General features: G+C 39.6%; 2 protein-coding genes across 5 annotated transcripts in view; one reads left to right on the top strand and one right to left on the bottom strand.

Moving 5' to 3' along the window:
* Positions 1-58: 58 nt before the first annotated feature.
* rcn2 (reticulocalbin 2) lies at positions 59-5,613 on the bottom strand. Its single transcript, XM_019361617.2, is given in 9 exon segments — positions 59-569; positions 3,784-3,923; positions 4,091-4,184; positions 4,312-4,425; positions 4,509-4,705; positions 4,788-4,854; positions 4,856-4,891; positions 4,995-5,135; positions 5,562-5,613. Coding segments are annotated over 9 exon segments (936 nt in total). The 5' UTR covers positions 5,565-5,613; the 3' UTR covers positions 59-425.
* Positions 5,614-6,338: 725 nt separating this feature from the next.
* scaper (S-phase cyclin A-associated protein in the ER) overlaps positions 6,339-21,208 on the top strand; it is a 56,705-nt gene continuing 41,835 nt past the window's right edge. The window contains exons 1-10 of one of the 4 annotated variants that reach the window (XM_005470739.4): positions 6,339-6,436; positions 6,521-6,752; positions 12,019-12,136; positions 12,764-12,840; positions 14,258-14,455; positions 16,964-17,064; positions 18,127-18,240; positions 18,738-18,853; positions 18,952-19,238; positions 19,732-20,076. In XM_005470739.4, coding sequence (XP_005470796.1) covers positions 6,582-6,752; positions 12,019-12,136; positions 12,764-12,840; positions 14,258-14,455; positions 16,964-17,064; positions 18,127-18,240; positions 18,738-18,853; positions 18,952-19,238; positions 19,732-20,076 — 1,527 coding nt within the window. In that variant the 5' untranslated portion in view covers positions 6,339-6,436; positions 6,521-6,581. The other 3 variants (XM_005470738.4, XM_025908905.1, XM_025908906.1) reach the window with 3 other exon arrangements.

Raw genomic sequence — 21,208 nt, 5'->3', positions numbered from 1 at the left:
AGTGATAGCGGACACTATTTAAAAAAAGAAAAAACAAAACTATACCATGGAACCAAAACAAAATCTGCTTTGTTTAATGTGAATTGGATTCAGTACTTTTTCATGAAAACTGAAAATTGCACTTTGTGATGCTTCTTGCTCTTTAAGGGTAATACAAGGAATTCCCTATAACATTATGCAATCCAGTACTTTGCCCAGAAACATGTACTGTTGTGTAAGGCTTCAGCTTTTGTTCACATTTTGTAACATATTGTACACGAGCTGAACAACAGATCAGATATAACACGCAAAGGATCTGTGACTGCTGAGATCACTGGTGTGTGACGTAAATACCACAACCTTTCTATAACAGACAGGGAGGAAAACACTACATGAAATCATTTACTGAAACAAATGACAGCTCTACATTAAACCAAAGGAGACTGTTATAATTCATCATGTGTCAGGTGCAGATGTCTGCCGTAGTCTGTCACTTCGCTGTTCATGAATGTTTCTTGATTTTTCAAAACTTCAGCCTCTGAGATCTGTCCATCTCCATCGAGGTCCATTTCCTTGATGAGGTGAAGAGCCTGTTGACGGTAGGAGAGCAAAAATATCAGTGAATACGCTACCAAACCATCTTGGAGAGAAAAGAAGCCTTAACTGCGGATTAATTTAAGAAAATTTTCCAGGACCTCTGGGCAAGGAAGGGTCTAATATACAGGATATTCCCTGACCTCACTTCTAGGTATGACGCATGCTTTTAAAAGGTGCGGTTGGAACATCAAAAAAAGAAAGATAACAAAAAAAAGCTAAGAAAATTATCGTAAAATAAACATCTCTCTTCCATTCACTGTACGATCCTTTAACCTGCAAAACGCAGACTTACTTGCACATGGATGTAGATGATGTTAAACATTTGCACAATATGAGACTGTTATGGTGCTCCTGTTGTTTGCATGGCAACTCTGCTGATGGGAGATTGCCACAGATGCAAGTCACCCTTGCTGCTTGTAGTGTTGCAAACATTTTCATGTCTTAAAAGCCTTACAACATTTAGGAGATGCAAGTGCACCTCTTAGGACATGAGGTCACAAATGGTGCGCTGTGAGGCAAGTTTGGGTGTATCTTAAGGGTTTTCTGATAAACTTCTATTGTTATTATAATATCATACAAATTGGTAATGTTAGTTTACTGTAACAGAAGGTGCACTTTGTTTGTAACACCTGTTCAACTCCTTGTTAATGCAAATATGTACTCAACCAATTACATGACAGCAGTATGCCCTGCAGCATTCAGGGCTTGCAAAATTGCTAGCCCGACGTCCCGGGCCTAGCGATTTTTCCAGTCGGGCTACCAAAATCTATCTCAGCCCTGCCCATCGGGCTATCATAGGAAGGAAAAATGCTGTCAATGCTTTTGCATTCTTTCGGAAATGTAGCTGGGTAATTATGTCATTTGCATCGGTGAGCCACTGTCAATATGTGACATATTGAAATCGCGTTTGAATTTGCGCTTGTTTTTTGCTTTCACTCTGCGATCGCACGAACTGTGTATAGAGAGTGGCAGTACTGATTGGTGATGAGTGATGATTAATTGCGCACCAATTCCTCTGACATCATCTTATCACTCCTTACTATTCAAACCTGACAAGTGAAATCTCCCACAGCAAGCTTAAACATGTAGGAGGTTGATTGCGCAGAGAATCGCTGACCGTTATGTGAGGGCGTGTGTAAAAGCAGCAGGATATATATTTTAGTTCTGCTGAGCCAAATAAGACAGGTGAAGAAGTGACAGCCTAAGAAAAGCCTACCACTAAACGGAAAAGTTATGACAAATTAGACTATGAGGCAAAGAGAAAGTGCAGCTTTATGGTTTCATGGACAAAAGAATTTCTGTGGCTGGAATATGACAAGCTAAATAATCAGGGGTGCACATAAGTGGTCCGCAGGTGCGCATTCGCTGTCAAAATAAAAGACGCGCACCAGATAAGAAGTTGCAACGCGCGTTTGCATACATAAGTTTTTCTGGAGGAGGACAGACACTTGTTTAGAACTCTTAAAGATGTCGAAGAAGCAAGCTCCTTTAAGCAATTACTTTGGTGTTCCTCCACCTCCAAAGAAATGTCAGAAGGAGTCCGAACCGCAAAAGAAGCGCGTATTCTCGGAAAAGTGGTTGCAGGAGGTGAGCTGGCTTCAAACAAATGATGAACGCACAGAGATGTGGTGCAGAATATGCCGTGAAAACCCCACTCTAGCGGACAAAAACAGAGCCTGTTATACGTACGCCAACGCGTGCTGCAACTTCTTATCTGGTGCGCGGACCACTTATTTGGACCCCTGTAAATAGCATAATGTTCTGCCGGGTGTGTTGTTGGTTTTCCCTCGATTTCTGAGTCGACAAGCGCCTTTGTTACTGGGACCAGTAATTTTAAGAAAGACCCCCATTAGAACCCATGAGAAATGCAAGAAATGCATTATTGCTCAGTCTGCAATATCTTTCCCAGAACAAACACCAATTGCAAAGAACATACTAAAAATAAACCTGAAAAATCTGTTTAGAACAGCGTACTATGTTGCAAAGAGTGAACTACCATTGGCAAAATTTAGCAGTCTTTGCAAACTTCAAAAAGCAAATGTCCTAGATCTTGGTTCCACTTATCTCTTACCCGTGACTTCAGTGGAAATTTCAAATTCAGGATCTGACACAGACTGATTCATGTCTTACACAGTTCTTACAAGTTCATAGAAATTTCTGTTCAATTAGAACCAAGTATTTGAGTTGATGTTGTAATTTGTGTTTCAACAATTGTTTGATTAATGTTTTGTTTCTGTTACAATATTATACTTTAATGTATAATATTGTAAAGGAAACAAAACAGGAAACAAAACATCAATCAAAAAATTGCTCTCTTTTTTATTCGGGCTACTTAAATTTATTTTGGGCTACCAAAAACTGAAGAGTCCCTGCCCGAAGGACTACCAGGAATTTTGAAATTTTGCGAGCCCTGAGCATGCATGCATTTAGGCATGTAGACATGGTCAGGACGGTCAGCTAAAGTTTCATTTTGAATATGACGTTGCTGTCGATGCAGAAATGGACCATTTGTTGGGCTGCATAAGAGTATCTGATAAGGTGAGTGAGGCAAAGAATAAAGTGACAAAGAATCTATATTAAATAGTGGTGTGGCTTGGCCTTGTGTGGAACTTTTTGAGAGACGCATCACAAACGTTATTGCAACACAATCTCACTTGCAGCACTAAAATAACTCACTGCTATTCAGAGAACATTTCTCTCCCTCACAAGTGTTTACTATTTTTCACCTTAAGTGGTCTGCTAGCCTCCTGAGACCCTGCATCCTCACATGGGGACATTAGATATTGGCTGTTCTGCACCTAATCCTTCATTCTGCTCAATAAAGAATGAAGAATTAGTCAAATACACAATTTGATTGATTTTATTATTTTACGCTTTAAAATAAACCCATCCCCATATGACATATCTTAAATTGCACATATATTTTCTGTTAAAAGATGGCGCTTAACAGATTCAAATAATCCCAAATATCCAGGGGAAATTAAAAATGCAAACACAAGATATCAGGTCTCAGGAGGTTAAGGGTTAAATCCTTTGTTAATAATCCATAATCCTTAATAATTCTTTATTTCGAATTTCAAATGGGAGCTAGAAGCTCAGGAGTTTAAACTTGTTCTTCTTCTAAAATGGCGCCCTTATAATAATTTCACTCTTTATTTTATACACTATAAGCAAAAAAAAAGCTGAGCACATGATAGAACACATTACTTCTTCTCTTGCTGATCCGTAGCTGTTCGGTGCAACCCAGCGGAGCTGCTCCTCTCGATTCAGCTTGCCATCCTTATCTTGATCATACAGTTCTTTAAACCGCACTGTTTCTTCAATCTCCCACTTGGAAGGGGCACCATCTGATTTAAAAAAAATATACATAGAAAAAAGAAAAATGTTAACACTGCACAGATGAGAAAGAGAACAAAAAGGCTGCATGCTTAGATTAGATTAGATAAAACTTTATTAATCCCTCGGGTGGGTTCCTCCGGGAAATTCGGTCTTGGTTTAGTCTCCGCAGCCTTACCATCGCCGCGAACGTCTCCAATAAATTCACTCAGGCTGATGAATCCATCTTTATCTGTATCATATTCACTCAAGACATCCTCAATGGCAAAATCCTATTAGAAAAATAAAAGAAAACCCCAATAGATTTTTCACATGAAACTCAAAGAGCACACTTAGTGTGGATGGAAACATGCATTATCATATCAGGTTTTGCACGAGTAGGAGTTAAATGTGTCTCACAGCCATGTGATCCACTTCAGAAGGGTGGGTGAAGGCAAGAAACTCCGTCACATTGAGGCCAGGTGTGCCATCCACATCAGCAAAGTCAAAGCGCCTCCTCTCCTTTCGATGGAGCTGCAAGGTGTATGAGCCCGTGTTAGAGGTCTGATTGATATTTGAATCTGTAATGTGTAAGAAGAGAGTTAAAGTCTGCTCACATGTCTAAGAGACTCTTGCTCTGGATCCTCCAGAACAGCATCATCATCAAAACTAAGGAGCTGGTCATGAGCCACCGTGTTGTATTCCTCCCATGTTATAACACCATCCTTGTTGGTGTCAAACTCTGGGAAGCGTTCCTCCGCATCATCCAGAGCATATTTTCTGTAGACGTGCTGAATCCAGAGAGTAATCTCCTCTATGGATAAAACAGACAGGCTGAGTGTGATTATTAATCCCCTTTGTTTGTCTGTGCTTTACTGGGAGAAGCACAAATATACCTGCACTTAGCAGATTGTCACCATTTGTATCAATCTTCTTTACAATATCCATCATTTTTTTTCTTCTTATCTGCTGGGCTGAGTTTCTTTATCCCATTAGTCCTCTGCGTAAAAGAAGCAGAGTAAGAAAGTGAGGAGATGCTGGATAAAGGACAGAAATGGAGCTCTAAAGTGCAAGAAAATGAAGGATTTTTTTAAAAAAGCCACCTCCTCTCCCAGCAGTACATTCATGTCGTGTTCAGGGTTGTGCTGCTGTCCGATGTAATGATCATCATGCAGATGTTTATGGGAGCTTTGTCCAAAGTCGAACTGAAGAAGCAGCAGTACCAAAAATGTAGAGGATGCCATCTGTTGAGTTATAACACGCTAGAATTGTAACAACACTGGAACTGAAAACAAGTGCACACTGCAAACAGACTTGACAAAATGCAACTGTGCTATCTGGTGGCCAACGGGTGAAAGATAAAAACAAAAGCCAGATAAGGCTAATGTGAAACACTGTTTCTGAGACGGTAAAAAGACGGATTGAAAGACGAAGGATCACGCAGATAAACTGGAAATTGTCGAAACGTTATGTATTTATATTTTCTGTTTAGCTTCTTGAAACACAGAGGGAAAGAGAGAGGATGAGTACGACAACCACAGGGAAGTCAAGAAAAAGAAAGCAACAACAGCGTTCTTTAAAACAAACAAACAGACATATAAAAGAGACGCGAACAAGCCAAAACACCCTAATATTACTAAAATAATATAGGATAACGTAGGTGTTATTACCATGGCAGGTTCTTCGTACAACTCAAGCCTCCACCGTAGTCTCTACCTAGAGGAACGACGAACATCCGATTAAAAACTTCAAAATAAAACAATTATGCAAACTCCAAAAATAATTTGTCAATATGCCGCCTCTCAAATGTCTTATGTGCGCTTTATTCAAGGCTAATAGGCTTCAATGGCTACCTCACTAGTTTACACACAAGCACAACATGTTTTGGAAACAAGGGGGAAAAGAAAAAGAAAATGATAAAGAATGGAAAAGAGTACATGTAACTCAGAATATACATTTAACCCACATACAAAAAAAGTTTAGTAAGATGTTCTTTTAAATCTCTTTTCAATCTCTTTTAAATATGCTCGTTTGTACTTGTTTATGAAGTTGTAGTTTGCAGTGTAAGGCTTATGAATTCATTGGTGTTACCCACTGGATAGCAAGCAAGCCAATTTGATTAAAAAAAGAGCTTATATGGAACCAGGTTCCAATGCCTTTTGATTTACTTAATATGTATACAGCAAAAAACAAAAACAACAACAACAACAAAAAACACTGTCCCCGCGATTTACTAGTGATTTAATGCTAGTGTAATGTGATGTTCTTTTCCCCCCAGAAGACTTTATTTTGAAGTCAGATTTTCCACCTCGTCGTCTTCCTTCGGTTTGAAGGTAACTTGACGTCCTACCAAATCAACCAAACTTCCTTGAATGTCCCGCCTGATCTTACTGGTTGCCATGGTAGACAATTCGAAGTCCCGCCTCCTCAAACGTGCATCCCATCCTTTGACCTTATTATAATTTAAATGATTGGCTGGCGCCATTGTTGGTTCCACCATACGACGAATTCATTGGACCATCCAAACGCCAGTCAAAAACGCAAGGTCCTCAGACTTCCTGCATCTGTTAGGCTATCCACACTGTCATGTATTTATCTGACATGTTTTTCCCATCACCTCTGACAACAGGGCGACTTTACCTGTAGACTTTTATTTGTCACCGACTGAGCGTTGAACACTAGGCGGGTCGATGTCCAAAGACAACCGCCATGATGGACGGCGGCGCGGAGCTGGGCAGCACCGTCTCGGCCCGAGAGTTAGCAGCCAAGGCGGGGACGGGAGGGAAAGGTCTGGTAGCAACAGCTCAGGCTCCTCGCATGGAGGTGGCAAAAGCAAGATTGCATCCATAAGTGCTTTGAAGGTATGCGCTGCTTTGTTTTTCGCAGCTAACAACTGAAGTAAAACATTTAATTTAATCGAGAACATAAAAATTCCTTGATATTCCTTGCTAGGAATTCAAGTTCTCGCGATAAATAATCTAATTTGGGGTGACCTTACTTTCTGAAGGTGTGATATTGTCAAATATCGTTTTTACTGTGTTTTTTGTCCTCTTGGTTAAGAAAAATGCATACATTATTATTATTATTATTATTATTATTATCATTATTATTATTATTATCATTAGTAGTAGTAGTAGTAGTAGTAGTAGTAGTTTACCCAATAAAATTGACATTTGTGAAGATGCTAATCATTTTTACAAATTGTCTGCATATATGTATTGTCATGTTATTAAAGCCAAACTGTGAAAGTAAAGGGAGTGTTTTGTAAAGTAAAACAGCAGTAATGTAAACAAGTCTATATTAAAATATGCGTTGATTCCTTTCTTTGTCCCAAAGTGTTATTACAGACATTCCAAGTTTGCACCATTTGTATTCGGTCAACCATGTGGCCTTGTATGTCTTGTCCCACAGCAACATATGAATCACTGAATGCCGGCTCCTTTCAGATCTAGAGCATCACTTTGTGTGGCTAATGCACTGCGTTAGCATACACTGTCTCTGACCCTGCAGCTATACTCTCATCACTGGCAAGTACAGGATGGGGGGGCAGAGAGCCAGGCCTGCTTTGTGCACATGACTGCGCAGTGTTGTGGTAGAAGGAGAGTGAAGAGTGAGAGATGAGAAGAGAGAGAGAGGGAGAGAGCGGGAGCTCTGATGCAGAGCAGTGAGAGGAGGGGAGCTGTAAATATAGGAAGCTGCATGCAGTGGTAGGCAGATAGGCAGCAGCAGGCAGGGAGTCGGGCCTAAGAGGTGGCTGCTAACTCAGCAGAGTGCTAGGGGCTCAGACTAGATTACAGGCAAGAGTTCCAAACAGAATAGTCAAAGTAAAAGGGAGGCGTGGTGGGCTACTGAGCACTTGTCTCTCACTTGCTACTGGGAGAGGAGTTGACACAGCTGGGCAAGTTGCTATAACAGTGTGGACTACACAGAGGGAGTCTATTTTGGTCCTGCTGTCAGATGACGATGTCACCTTGCACAAGTGGCAATGCTGGTGAGAGGGAACAGGTTGCCTGAAGTGGGCTGTCAAGTATGTCAGGAGTGGATAAAGACGAAGAGCCTGCTTACAGATTGTACTTCTATTCTGTACGTATCCTGTGATGTTTGGATTTTTACTGCTTTTACTAATGAGCTTGTTCTCACCCACTCCACTGTCTTGCTACTTCTGTTTGTAGACCTTGCCAGAAGGGAAACTTTACACTTGCCCCTTACTCAGCACAGTCTAGAAAATAAACATGCTCTCTTGTGCATGTGGAAGGACTGCCTGATCAAAGAAGAAGGCAGAAGATATGCTCCACATTGTATCTTTCTCTTTTATGGTGCAATGGGAGACAGCTTGTTTGTAGCTGATTAAGTGGATAAAGAGAATGTTGCTTTAAGCCTTTTTGGCCTCAGGTTCCTGCACTCAGATAGCCATCAGTTGCGAGTAGGTAAGGTATTTTCAAAACACTTATTTGTCATCCACTGGCTGCCAAGCACAGGAGATACAGAGTAAACATTTACTGTAAAGAGCTAGGACAGGCTGCATCAGTAGCTCTTGCTACTTTGGTGGATTTGTGTTGTTGAATGATTTATTGTATTTTTTAAAATATTTGTGTAGTCTTATTCTCCACTTGACAAAATAAAGCTCAGGCCACTTGATATGTAAAGAATTTTGCTCACCAAAGTAGGTCAGCTGGGTATCTCCCTTAGGGACATTAAATAGTATCAGACCGATACACGCATTCTGTTTCTGCATGTGTAATGCCTAATGAGCCATGTTCACATTATTCTGTTATTTTTGAATTTAAGGTGGTGTATGTATACACTGTTTTTATTTTGATATTTCTTGACTTAAGCTATGCCCTAATTATTACTCTTTACCTCTGAAAATGTATGCCTCATCTCTTCAGTTGCAAATGTGGTAGAAGGACAGTTTTGTTTTTCTTATCTGCACAGTAGCGCTTGTGAGAGACATCCAGGAAAAGAGAGAATGATTTGTTCCATGACTCATTTCTGTTAAGAGAAGAACTGGCTCTCAGTTTTGATTTTTTGATGTTTATTATTTTATATAGTTATTTTCATTAGGTATAAAACTATGATTTATAGTTGTCTAAAATATTCAAGTTTGGTCTGGACTCTAGTCAACAGTAGAGTAAATAATTTATGACAAGTGCAGAAGTGGTACAGTCTATTCTGGGGGAAAAACACAGTAAGTGGAAGACGCAGAATGATAAACCTCCAAGTATTTTTTTCTTGCTGTTGGTTTGTTCACTGATTGCCAGAAATCAGAATATTTAGTTATGTAAGAACCAAATTAAATCAAGCAGACTGCAGTGGTACACCGCTTTTTTGTGCTGTTATTGTTCAGCCAGTTTTTCTTTCTGCAGTAATGCATCAGCTGTCTAAAAGATACAAATAGCCAAATATTTTCTCTATGAGATATGGATCCAGAAAGATGCCGATGCTACATTTCATCACATGGGATCTTAATGAATGTGATGTCGCTGTATTTATTTTGGTTCGCAGTGTCGACTTCACCCGGGGTTAAAGTCAAGTTCACTGATGCATACTCAATGTGTAGGTCAACCATGATGCATCCTTTGCACAGAACGGGTTTAGAGCCTCAGCCTCTAGCTGTTCCTTGTCAGAGTATGACCCTGTAGACCGCTTCCATACACTTTTATATCATAGCAACATAATCAGAGCTTTTATGGCAAAATTTTAAAATTGCTATTTAAGTGTAAATGTATCTTTTGCTTGCTGTTTGATGTAAAAATCTGCAGAAAATGCACTGAATGAACATAAAGTACCATTGATTTCCTTGTTTGAGTGTTTTTGCCCGTTTTGTTTTGATTTTTGGGGCAATGAAAACACATTGTACTGCTGAACACTGTTTTAACGGCTGAACAAAATCAGTGTCTGAGGTGTATTAAAACTGAAGTAACCATAGCAACAGTACTTAGGCTTCAGGCCTGCTCATTGCTCATAAAACTATTATTGTTGAAAGAATTGGGTGAGAATTAGTCAGTATGTATTTTATGTTATCTACAATTCTATTTATGCTGAACATAAAAAGTGGGTCACAAACATATTTTATTTATTTAGTTTAAGCTGTGAATGTTTACTTATTTTATATTCACTTATATAATAAATTAAGGCAGTGCAGGCTCCAATTTGAACAAGGTTTGTGAAATGTACATTAAAAGAGAGCGCATGGATTTGCAAATGTCATAAACCCATGTTTTATTCACACTAGAAGATAGAAAACATAGCAAATGTTTGAACTGAGAAAATGTGCCATTTTAAAAGTACAGTGTGTAAAATCTCACCACTAGATGACAGTAGATTGCAATAGCAGTTCTGATTTCTTACTGCTCCAATTAAAATGCATAATCCTAGCTGTGGTGGCCACTGTATGACAAACAACACTGGCTTTTGTTCTACTGAGTGTAGGCCACCAGTCAGACGTTTACCTCAAGTGTCCATGTCTATTTACTTTGGAGGAGGCTATACCTGTACGATTAGTCTGATGTGAGTTGATGAGTTAGTGATGCTCAATTCTGACTGATGACATCAGTGTTGTGGTGAGTTGTTGAGGATATGCTGAACTTTAGCGTACTGCTGTTCCCTTGTTAGTGAAGCTTTCTTTGAAGTGGATCTAACATACTTGGGAAAATAAACTTTCATATGATGTGAGAATGTAATCAAGCTGTTTTTTAGAGAGAAAGTGTGTGTGGGGGTGGGGGGGTTCGTTGTTGTTGTCGTTGGACACTCAAGCCTAACATTAGCTGGCACGATGTTAGCTTACAACCAGCTGTTTGTTGTTTTCTCTGGCTCGTTGCATGTCTAATTTGCTGGCAATAAGTAATTGCAATAATATCGGGAATAAACGAGCACGTTAACGCCCATTTTCCTGTGTTCGAGCCCTGACTTTAATTCAGGAGATTAGGTTTTAGGTGAGGAGAAAGACGCTGAGGTGGAATGATGGACGGAGCAGTGGTCGAGGAGGATAAAAGCATACTGAGAAAGAGTTGATAAAAATTTACATGTACAGATGTTAAATGGCGATGTATAGTTTGAAAGTGCTATTTGTGGTTTTTAAATTAAAAGTAACTTATGGAGCGAACTACATATGTGGCCGGTCTCACATAAAATGTGATTAGCCAGAATGCTGACGCTCACCTCAGCTATAGTATTCAAGATGGCGGGAAAACATCGTGACTTACACAAACCAGTCGCATGTCTGAAGTATTACTAGATTACTTCTAAGTTTATGAGAACATGTTAATTTGTTAGAAGATGTCATTACACACTAATCAGTGTATATTTATGAGTACAAAATGTTTTGCTTTGGGTTTTATTCGTTTAAATAACATCACAAATTACTTACTGTACTTTATAAAGAAAAAAAATACGTAGTTTTGTGATCGCAACAAAAAAAGTCTGTGACAAGAACATGTTTGACAATATGTAGCATCTTTTCTTCTTTTAACAAGAGTCCATAAACTTCTGGGAACTGAGAAGATCAGCTGTTGTCTTTTCTGAGATGAGTGTCATCCCATTCTTGTTGATACAGGATTCTAGCTGCTCAAGAGTCCTGGGTCATCTTTATTGTATTGGTGGTGAAAGGTCTGGGGTGCAGGCAGGCCAGTTCAGGGCCCAGACTCTTCAGCTATGAAGCCATGCTGTTTTAATGGCTACTGTGTGTGGTTTATCATCATCTTTCTAGCTTTAGCCCATAGAATATGGTGGAAGAGGTTTAACCTGCATTTGTGGATGGTATGGTGAGCTGTGTTTAGACAGTGATTTCTAGAAGTTTTTCTGAATGCATCCAGTGATCATTATAAAAGAATAAAACACATTTTTAATGCAGTGCCAACTGACGGTCCAAAGGTCACGGTGGCCAGTACTGATTTTCCAGCCTTGTGACACACACACACGCACTTCTCCAGATTGAACCTTTGCCCATCTTTACTTCTGAAAAACTCCCTCAACCCTTTTGTTGCCTCCATCCCAAGTTTTTTGAGAGATGTTGCTGGCACAAATAATGTGACTAACACTCTGATTCATCCTTTGTTAGGTCGAGAATAAAATGAAGAGGAAAATCCAGTCAGATTTAATGTGTTGAGTGTTATGTCTGTCCTGCAGGCTTCATTTCAGCGCTCCAACAGCCATGACAAAGTGCGAAAGATAGTTGCTGAAGAGGGCCGTGCTGCTCGAAACCTCATTGCCTGGAGCGTCCCTCTAGAGAGCAAAGAGGAGGAAGGTTGGTAGTTTTAATGCAAAGGAAATTTTTTCTTTATGCTGTTAATTTATGATGCTGCTGATGTTGTTGTGGATAATTCATTAAAGGTGATAACCATCCTGGGGTCACGGCCCATCTGTCTTTGCCAATATTGTTCAGCATTTTATATGTTATTCATTAAAAATTCTGTTAACTGTTGGGGGGGGGGTTGTCTTTGAAATCTTCTAATCCTAACCCTTCTGAGAAACCCACTCAACATGCTCACCCACTTTCTCATTTTCAGTTCAGTTTCAGTTCAGTTTTATTTATTTAAGGCCTTGTTTTTGCTCCAAAGTTTGAGGATGAATTAAGGTCCAGCTTTTCAAATTGCACATGAATCTTATGTTTGTAATCTTTATGTTTAACATAAGGCTTACATAATCTTCTGCAACTCGATAATTAATCATTTACAATGATGTGTTTATTTTGTTGTTCACTTCTCAATGATTCTCTTTTTTTTTTTAAAAATATCTGACATATTTATTTGTTACAACAATTATATATTCATTGTTGGCTGGATTTAAGCTCTGATTATTTATCCACTATCTAAATGCAAGCCTCATTATTTTTATTTTTTGTTTTGTTTTGTTTTCTCTCTTCTTTACTTAGCAAAGTCCAAAGGCAACTCCAGTGGCAGTTCCAGGTCTCAGAGAATCAATTCTGGACAACAACGGAATAAAAAGCAGGTTGGAATACCGTCCTTTAACACTAGAGGGCACTTTTTACTAACTTATTTCATCTTTGTCGTCTGCCTCATGCCACTGAAACCGTAAAAAACAAACTCTATGCAAGCGTGTCTGTGGTGGTTGTGTAACTCCCCTTATTTGCAGTCTTGGTTTGGGATTCATGTTTATGTCAAAGAGGAAGAGGTGGTCAAAAAGAGGGACAAAAGGCAAAGTACTGTTTTAAAATTGTGTATGAAGTCCTTTAATATTTTTCTCCTGGATGCAACCAAAATCTGCCTCAAGTTAGTGCTCTGATGGGCCTTCACAGTGTGTACTTCTCTCTCATATGCAACTGAAATTTGGCAAACCAATACAAGAGATTATTGCATCAACTGGACTGTTAAATGTTTAATGATGTTAGTTTCTTTGTGAGTGGGCTTCCATACAAAAAAGCCCAGTAATGAGGTAAAAGTAGCATGACTCTGTAACACTGCTGTGCAGTCAGTGTTTGTGCTTTCCCAACAACTTCAGCGACATGATGTTAAAAATTCAGCTCACTGTGATGTCAGTGCTTCAGCAGTCAAAGTTTCTCATTTAACATTTAGTTTTTATCATTATTTTAAACTGATCAGGTTTTAGTTGGAAATCTTCATTATTTAGTGCAAGTAGCTGTTTGAAAATAGTGTGCTGCTGTATGCTGTCATTTCAAAACCAAAAATATGCAGTGAGGTAAAATTTATAATATATCTTATTCTTTATTTATTGGACACTGGAGATTTTCAGAACAAAAGATTAATTGAGCTCAGTCAGAAGTAATTTCCTTATCAGATTCCCAATTATGAGAAGGTATTGCGCTACTGTCCAAACTTCTTTACCTGCAGATCTCAAATTTGATTTTTATTTATTTTTTTTAACAATTTGTCAAATTTTAGTTTAATGTTGTTGTTATTTTGTTTGTTTGTTTTTAATCACTAAACAGTAAGTGTTTATTAAAAGCTTTGAAGTGGTATTTGTTGTAAATTTGTGAGTTGGATATTGAAATAAAACAAATAAATAAACTAAAGCATAAAAGTAAAGCATACCATACTGTTATAAAGGGACTCATTAATAAACTGGAGTACTTTGTGTTTTACTTTTGGTCTTAAGTACAGATAATGTGTCAAGATACTGCGATAATGTGTATGTTTACATTTTTAAAAAAAAATATTCTTGCCATTTTCCTAAATGTTATCTTTTATTGTTCGTGGCACTCTGCTCATGGTGTTTTCTGTAGTTTTTGCATTCAAAGTGGTAGTTCAAAGTAATGTTTCCATCATATTTGCTGTTATCTTGGCGCTATGACAACTATGTTTGTTGCCTTAGTCAGGAGAAATCCTTACAGAGCAGCTATGAACGGTAGAGGAAAGATGGAGCTTTTCAGTTTGCTCTTTCTCCACAGAATGCTGCCGTGGAAAATAAAGGCACAGCTGGAGCTTTGCTGGAAAAGGGGCCAGAGAAGAGCCCCACAAAAGTCAGACAGCCCCGAAAGGTGGACCTGCGAGCGCGCTACTGGGCATTCCTCTTTGACAACCTGCGTCGGGCTGTGGATGAGATTTACGTCACTTGTGAATCTGATCAGAGCGTCTTAGAATGCAAGGTTAGTCTGCATCGAGGAGCAAAAAAAAGAAAGAAAAATGGGTGGAAAAAAGGTCCACATAGGAATGCTGATCTTAGTTTTGGGATCACTGGGTTTATGTCCTGACAGTACAAATGTCTTTAGCAAGTTTGAAATGTCGTATGATTTGTGAACACTAGAGGGGGACATTGAAAGCATGACAAACATCTCACATTCCTCTCGAGTCTGCTCAATGTCAGAGGGCCTCTCTGAAGGCTTGCTGGTGAGACAATTATCACAGGGCTCTCTCTTCACATTGGCATGAATAATATTGATGACTGACTGTAAACAATACGTATGCATGTTAATAACAGGGTTTGGCGGTTTCCGCTCTTTGACATAAACTACCAACATTTCTGATTCTCTGCTTTGCAGAAGTGTATTTTGGTAGCACTGATATGTCGCTCCAGAGCGTATGGGCGTGATAGTACCAGTCATTGATTCTTCTGCCGTGCTGCATTATGCTGATCATTGTCCTGGTAACGGTCTGCGGTCAGTACCACAGCCCTCTGGTGTGGTCGGCTCGCTGTCATTGCCACAGTGCAGCTCCCTGCGGTGTGATCAGCACGCTGTCATGTGTCCTGTGTCAGACAACAAGCTGCTAGTTGTGTTTTTTCCTTTCTCATACCACTATATCTCTCGACACGCTAATGCTGTCTAATGGCCATGAAGCTGGGCGCTGTTCATAATCCCCCATCCCACCCAGCTTGGGCTTAATGGACACTGATAAATGATGGAGTCATCTGGAGGGGAAGCAGAGTGCTCTGATAGCCCCCAGCCACAATCCCCTGGTGTAGCTGTGGGCAATCAGCATGTGTACTCTCTCACACAAACAGCTCACCATTTTTTCCACCTAAAAACTTATGAACATCAACACAATCATTATCAGGAAGTAATTCTCTGCCGCAGCTCTGTTACTGTAATACTTTATGTAATTTTGAGGGGAATGTAGGGAGAAAAACTAGCCCTGACCTAATGTTTTCCATTTACAGGGTAATTGTCCATACAGCAGAATGATTCCTGTGTGTTTAAGCATAATCCCCACAACCTCAGTTCTAATTACTTCACACAAACTGCTCATTTTACCCATTTTTAACTTTTTATCACCCAGTACAGGCAAGAAACATACTCTGTATTTTTCTTGCTTTGAGGTCAGTTAAGACTTGTATTTTCTAATTTGTGTACATGGACAGAAACCGGCTATTCTGGACTTCTGGCGTTCAAATAAATTAAAAAAAACAAAAAAAACAAGACAATGCGAACTATAAAATATTTCCTTCCCAGAAGTCAATAAGTCTGACCTTGACTGAACATGAAATGGATGATCATTTTTGTTTGGACCACAAGCTTTTACTGGCCGTCTTGCTTTATGACAATGCCTCGTGAAGGTTAAATCCATTTCTCATGAATTATTATTTGGTGGTTATTTTTGGCTAAGCGTGTCTGTTCTCTGTCCTCTGCTTTATGGTGCTTTCACTCACTGTTGGTTTAGCTGTCAAATGCACAGCAAACCTTCATTACCAAATGAAGCGAGCAACAGCAGTAGACACTGGCTGTTAACCAGCCCTAATCAGCAAACCTGCTCAATGCATCTTTCACTGGACTGACTTGTCTATTAACTAAAAGCACTGTGAAGCTTTACTCTCAATTACCACTCCCTTCATGCTCCCCATCAATCAGTTGTGTCTGTTTCATTAGAGCTCTGGGGAGAAAAAAAAACCCTCCACAGCCTACCACCTCTGAGTAACTAACACTGGCTGAGTACAAGTGCAGATAATGGGCATTTGTTAAAAGGAATTTGCCTTCATTGTTCTTGAAGCTTTCAGTCAAGTGTTTTTCTTAACATTCATTGAAACTTTGTGGGTCAGCTACTGCTTTCTAGCAAAACTTTGCAAGTTCTCTTTTGTCAGTTTTGAATTTATTAAGCACATTTTTCCTCTTAATATTTAATTTTTTAGGAAAAAAAAATCTGTGAAGAAGACAATAAAAAGACTGTATTTTTTTCAGTTTATCCTTTTGATAATAAAGTGTCACAAAAGGGTTAAAAATGCCAAACCTTATTTCCCGGGGCCCATGGTACCACACTGAAATATCTTATTTTAGTCACTAATATATGTTCAGTATACTCAAATGTACCGAAACGCTGGAATCAGTGAATTCAAAATTTCTGACTGCACACTCAGATCGAAATCAGCTAATGATATTTTTAAATAACCCTTTAGAAAAATATGACTATGACTTCTGCTTTGTAGTTTGCACAATTTACAGCAGACACTGCAATGGATGTTACTTGGTGTTTGCAGGTATATGTAAGAAGATTTAAAGATGCTTTTAGTGTTGAGCAACTATTGAGGACACATGCATCAGTTATTTATTTTAAACGTCAGTGTATTTTGTGCGCTGTATTTTTTTAGTATTTCTTTTTCATTATTGGTATTTTGTGTTTTCTAAATTGTGGTTTCTCTGTACTGTTATACCTGCTGTCTTCAGGAGGTGTTGATGATGCTGGACAACTATGTACGGGACTTCAAAGCTCTCATAGACTGGATCCAACTTCAGGAGAAGTTGGAGAAAACAGATGCTCAGAACAGGTAATTTTAAGATGCTCTTCACTTTCTCAGTAGACCTCATTCACAAGCATTGCTCACGAACAATCTGACTGTAAACTAGACGTACATTTTGTGCACAACTCTGTGTGCAAACACATTTGGTACATTATTTTATGAGGAAATTTAGATTTGCCTGTGTCAAAAAAATGTAAAGACTCCTATTTGAACTGTGATATAGTATTGGTGTCTTATTAGTTATTATTTACAGTTTTCCAAAGCAAGTGAAGCCAAAAAAATTGTTCATAAACAATAATAAGGAATTAAACTGCATGTTTAGAACATAGTATATTAACTGAAAATGTGTATGCTAGCTCCTCCCTCCCTCCATTGAATATATTCAGTGTGCAACCCTTTCAATCCTAGTTTTTACCAACACAAAGACCAGAGAAAATGAAGGGCACAAAACCTTCCAGATATTTAATGCACAATATGTCACTCCCAAGGAAATCCACTTAGGGAAACTTGTGTTCTTATATAGACCAACAGGCGCATGGCAGCATGCAGATTGTAGATGTGAAACACAAGCTTGTCCGATTTTGATTTACTAACATACACACAGTTCTGTCAGAACAAAATTGGTTTGTGTGCTTTTTTTTTTTTTTCCTGAATCCGACAGTACTGTTGAACGGTGCTGTTTTCTGGTCAGAGTAAGGGGCATTTCCAAAATGAGGTCCATTGTTTTTGTTTTTCTTTCATTCTCATTCTCTTCTCACTTTGAATTGCTCCCTGAGGTGGAACCAGAAGTGTGGGTGTCCGGTCCCTGGCTTTGAGTCACAAACAGAATGAATCAATAGCCTTGGCTTTAATTCAAAGAGATCCAGGAGTTTATTGGCTTCTCTTTAACACAGTGACCATTGCAGCTGTAAATTTGAAACAGGCTGTTAATCAATAGAACAACCTGGAACTTTTACATGCTTCATTTATTGCATACATTGCTACAAGTGAATCAACCATCTGACTGATTTGACAAATGTGTGAGTCAAGTCTTTGTGTTTGGCAACTAGAAAAAGTTTAGTGATGCATGGAACTTTCACTTTTGTTCAGGCCAACTTCTTTAGCCTGGGAGGTGCGTAAGATGTCTCCGGGACGTCATGTAATGCCAAGCCCCACAGACAGAATGGTACCTACGCCAGGTGCACGTCGTGCCCTCAACTTTGGGTAAGCTTTTACCTGTTATTGTTTCCAGTCTAGCATTGTATCATAAGGCATCCTGTGATTCACCAATCAATATTTGCTATGATGCATTATGGTTGTTTTTGTAGAGGTTAGGAAGTGCAGACTATCTAGCAAGACAGCCAATGAAGCATTTGTTTAATGCAATTTGTTGAGTGTCTCACTCTTGGGCCGCAGAATCAGTGGAAGGTGTCAGTTAAAGACTGCTGAAGCATCGGTTCAATATGTGCACCGCTCTGTAATCTGATGCTGCAGGAAATGGATATTGATCATGACGGAGGCCTGTTGTCCAATACGTCCATTGCTATCTCACAGTGGAATGTACTCAGATGCTTTGGCTAGACGCTTTCTTAAGATTGCTGAAGCTTTACAGACAGGCAATACAGTAGGAGCTGCTCAGACATGGAAGGAGGGGATTGTACCTGTTGAGTTTAATGGCCATTTGTTTGTTCTGATGCATGCTCTGTATGTATCTTATTCAGTGGTCCTCCTGCAACCAGGCACTCTCACACAGGCCCCAGCTGGGCAGACCGAGTAAAGTGCACTCAGTCCGTCCTTGGCTCCAGTCAACCCACAACATCCCAGGCAGAAAAACCTGGTAAGAAACCCCTCATAAAATCACACTTCACTCTGTACTTAAAAGAGAGTGCAGTTTAATCTTCTCCTTGATTTACGGAGCACCTTGTGTGTTCACAGGTAAAAAGGACGCAGAAGGCTGGGAAACGGTACAGCGAGGACGCACTGCCAAACCTCGCTCTGCCGCCATGGTTGCCAAGGTCAGTCCTGTCTTGGCTAGTGTCACCCCAAAACAGGACAGCAGCAAGGGTAATCAGTCGCGTGTGCCACCACAAGCAAATAAGCAACTCCGTCCCGAGTGTCCCCAGCACAAGGACGTGAGTCGGACAGACACCAAGCAGCAAATCCCTTTGGAGCCTGAGCCACAAGAGGAGGTTGAAGGTCCAGAGAATGGACAAATAATGGAGGTACTAATGTTTAGTACCTTGTGACGTCTTTCTGCCCGAACAGTCCCTGTATATCAATTATTCATGATAAGCGTGTATTGTAACACTAGACCATTTTATCAGCCGTATTTGTTTTTGTTTGGGCTTGATGGTATTCATAGACAGACTGTCGAGACGGGGATATCAACTTTGAAACGATTGATTGCGCACTGACATTTCAGAGGCATAAAGCCCATCTTCACTGTCATGAAATAAATACGCAGACAATGCATCAAGACACACTTGGTAAGGGTGTGTTATAGCTATCTAAATTCTTTGTTTATTTTAATCATAAGTGGATATTTAGGGCATGTCGGTTCCAGCTTCCTTGCATGATTTGTTTTTCAGCTGTGTGTTGAATAGTGACTGTTTTGGTTTTATTTTATTTTTGTATTTCTTTCATGAATTGCTTTATATATGCATGTCTTTAATTGAGTTTGCGTGTGTTTGTGTGTGTGTGTGACTGTCGGTGCAGCCCCCAGCAGAGAGTGCACAAGGCTCGGGGCAGTGTGTCGACGCACCCTGTGAAGACGTGCCTCCCACCATAGCAGCCCTTACCCCATTCCAACCCCCAGAGCACACCCCATCCATAACCTCACCACCAGAAATTACCTTATCAGTCCCAGTTTCTGTCGTGACCCTCGCCACATCACTAGATCCACCCCAGACGGATGGCCTCAGTACACAGTTGGCCTTTGGGGACAGTGGGACTGAGGGGGGCACGTCACAGGGCATGGCCACATCTGCTGCAGGACAGGCTGAGACTCCCATGGCAGTGGTGAAACTGGAGAGTGTGCTGGACCCCACAGAGCTTTCTACTGTGAGTGCTGAGAGATGGAGGAGCAGAGGGAGGGGAGGGCTGGGAGGGCAGGGGTCCCCAAGGGTCTTTCACCGCCTAAACAAAGTCAATCTTAAGAGACCTCCAGACCAAATGTGCAGGCAAGAGTATATAGCTCTGTGTAGTGTTGTTGTAGTACCATTCACTGTTAAGAATAGTTGTGTGTAGATGTAGATTGTATTCAACCTACTCCAACCGAGTTTTATTGAACACAAAATGCTGCACAAACTGAATTATTTATTTATTTATTTTAGTATAAAGTTTTTAATTACTGTTGTCTTCTGCTTCAGGCTTTGTCTTTTCTTTTCTTTTCTCCTCATTTGGAGAATGCAAACACACAGTTCCATTTAATAAAGGATGAATTTGCATTTAAATATGATTTATATTATGTAGAACCTTCACTTAGTCTGAATATTAACTAGTCTGATCTTTTGCAGAATACTGGTATACCTACACTGAAGACTGAAAACTACTCGTGTATACTGCTGCAAAATGCAGATCCCTTTGAGAAGCGTCTTATTTGTTAGTTTACACTTGATTTAGAGTAATTCCTGCCCTGAAATAAACCCTTATTTTCACAATAATACCTCAATTCCTCATACATAAAACCCTTAAATAAACTGCCAGTTTCATAGAGCAAAACCATGCCTCCTTCCACCATCTCTTCATCCTCACTGTTAATGTGCCATGCATGTATTTTGGATGCTTCCTCACTTGTCAGAATTGTGGTGATTGTGTGGTACAAACTTTGATTGGGTTGGTATGTTATCCACCCTTATATTTGGTTCCAGTGACAAATCAAATCACCTTTACAGAAGCTAAAGATAAAGATGACCTTTATTAAAATATATACTGGTGTTCTCATGAATGCTTTTCTTCAATAACAAACAGTGACCCTGTTTTGTTTAGTATTTAATAGCATTTACTCATTGAAGCAGTATATCTCGTGGTTCAGGAATAGTTCAGGAAAATAGTGTTATGATGCTAGAGTGCTGGAGAGATATTTGATAATATAGCTTTCATGTAATCTAACCACTTATATTTCTTCAGTGCTATTTTTGATTAAAGAGTAAGCAATTCTGCAACTTTTATTTTTCAAATCAACACAGAAAAT

Source organism: Oreochromis niloticus, linkage group LG7 (assembly GCF_001858045.2).
Source record: "Oreochromis niloticus isolate F11D_XX linkage group LG7, O_niloticus_UMD_NMBU, whole genome shotgun sequence".
In the NCBI taxonomy this organism is placed as follows: Eukaryota; Metazoa; Chordata; class Actinopteri; order Cichliformes; family Cichlidae; genus Oreochromis; species Oreochromis niloticus.
Note: the sequence above shows the minus strand (reverse complement) of the source record. Positions and strands in the feature narration are given on the sequence as shown.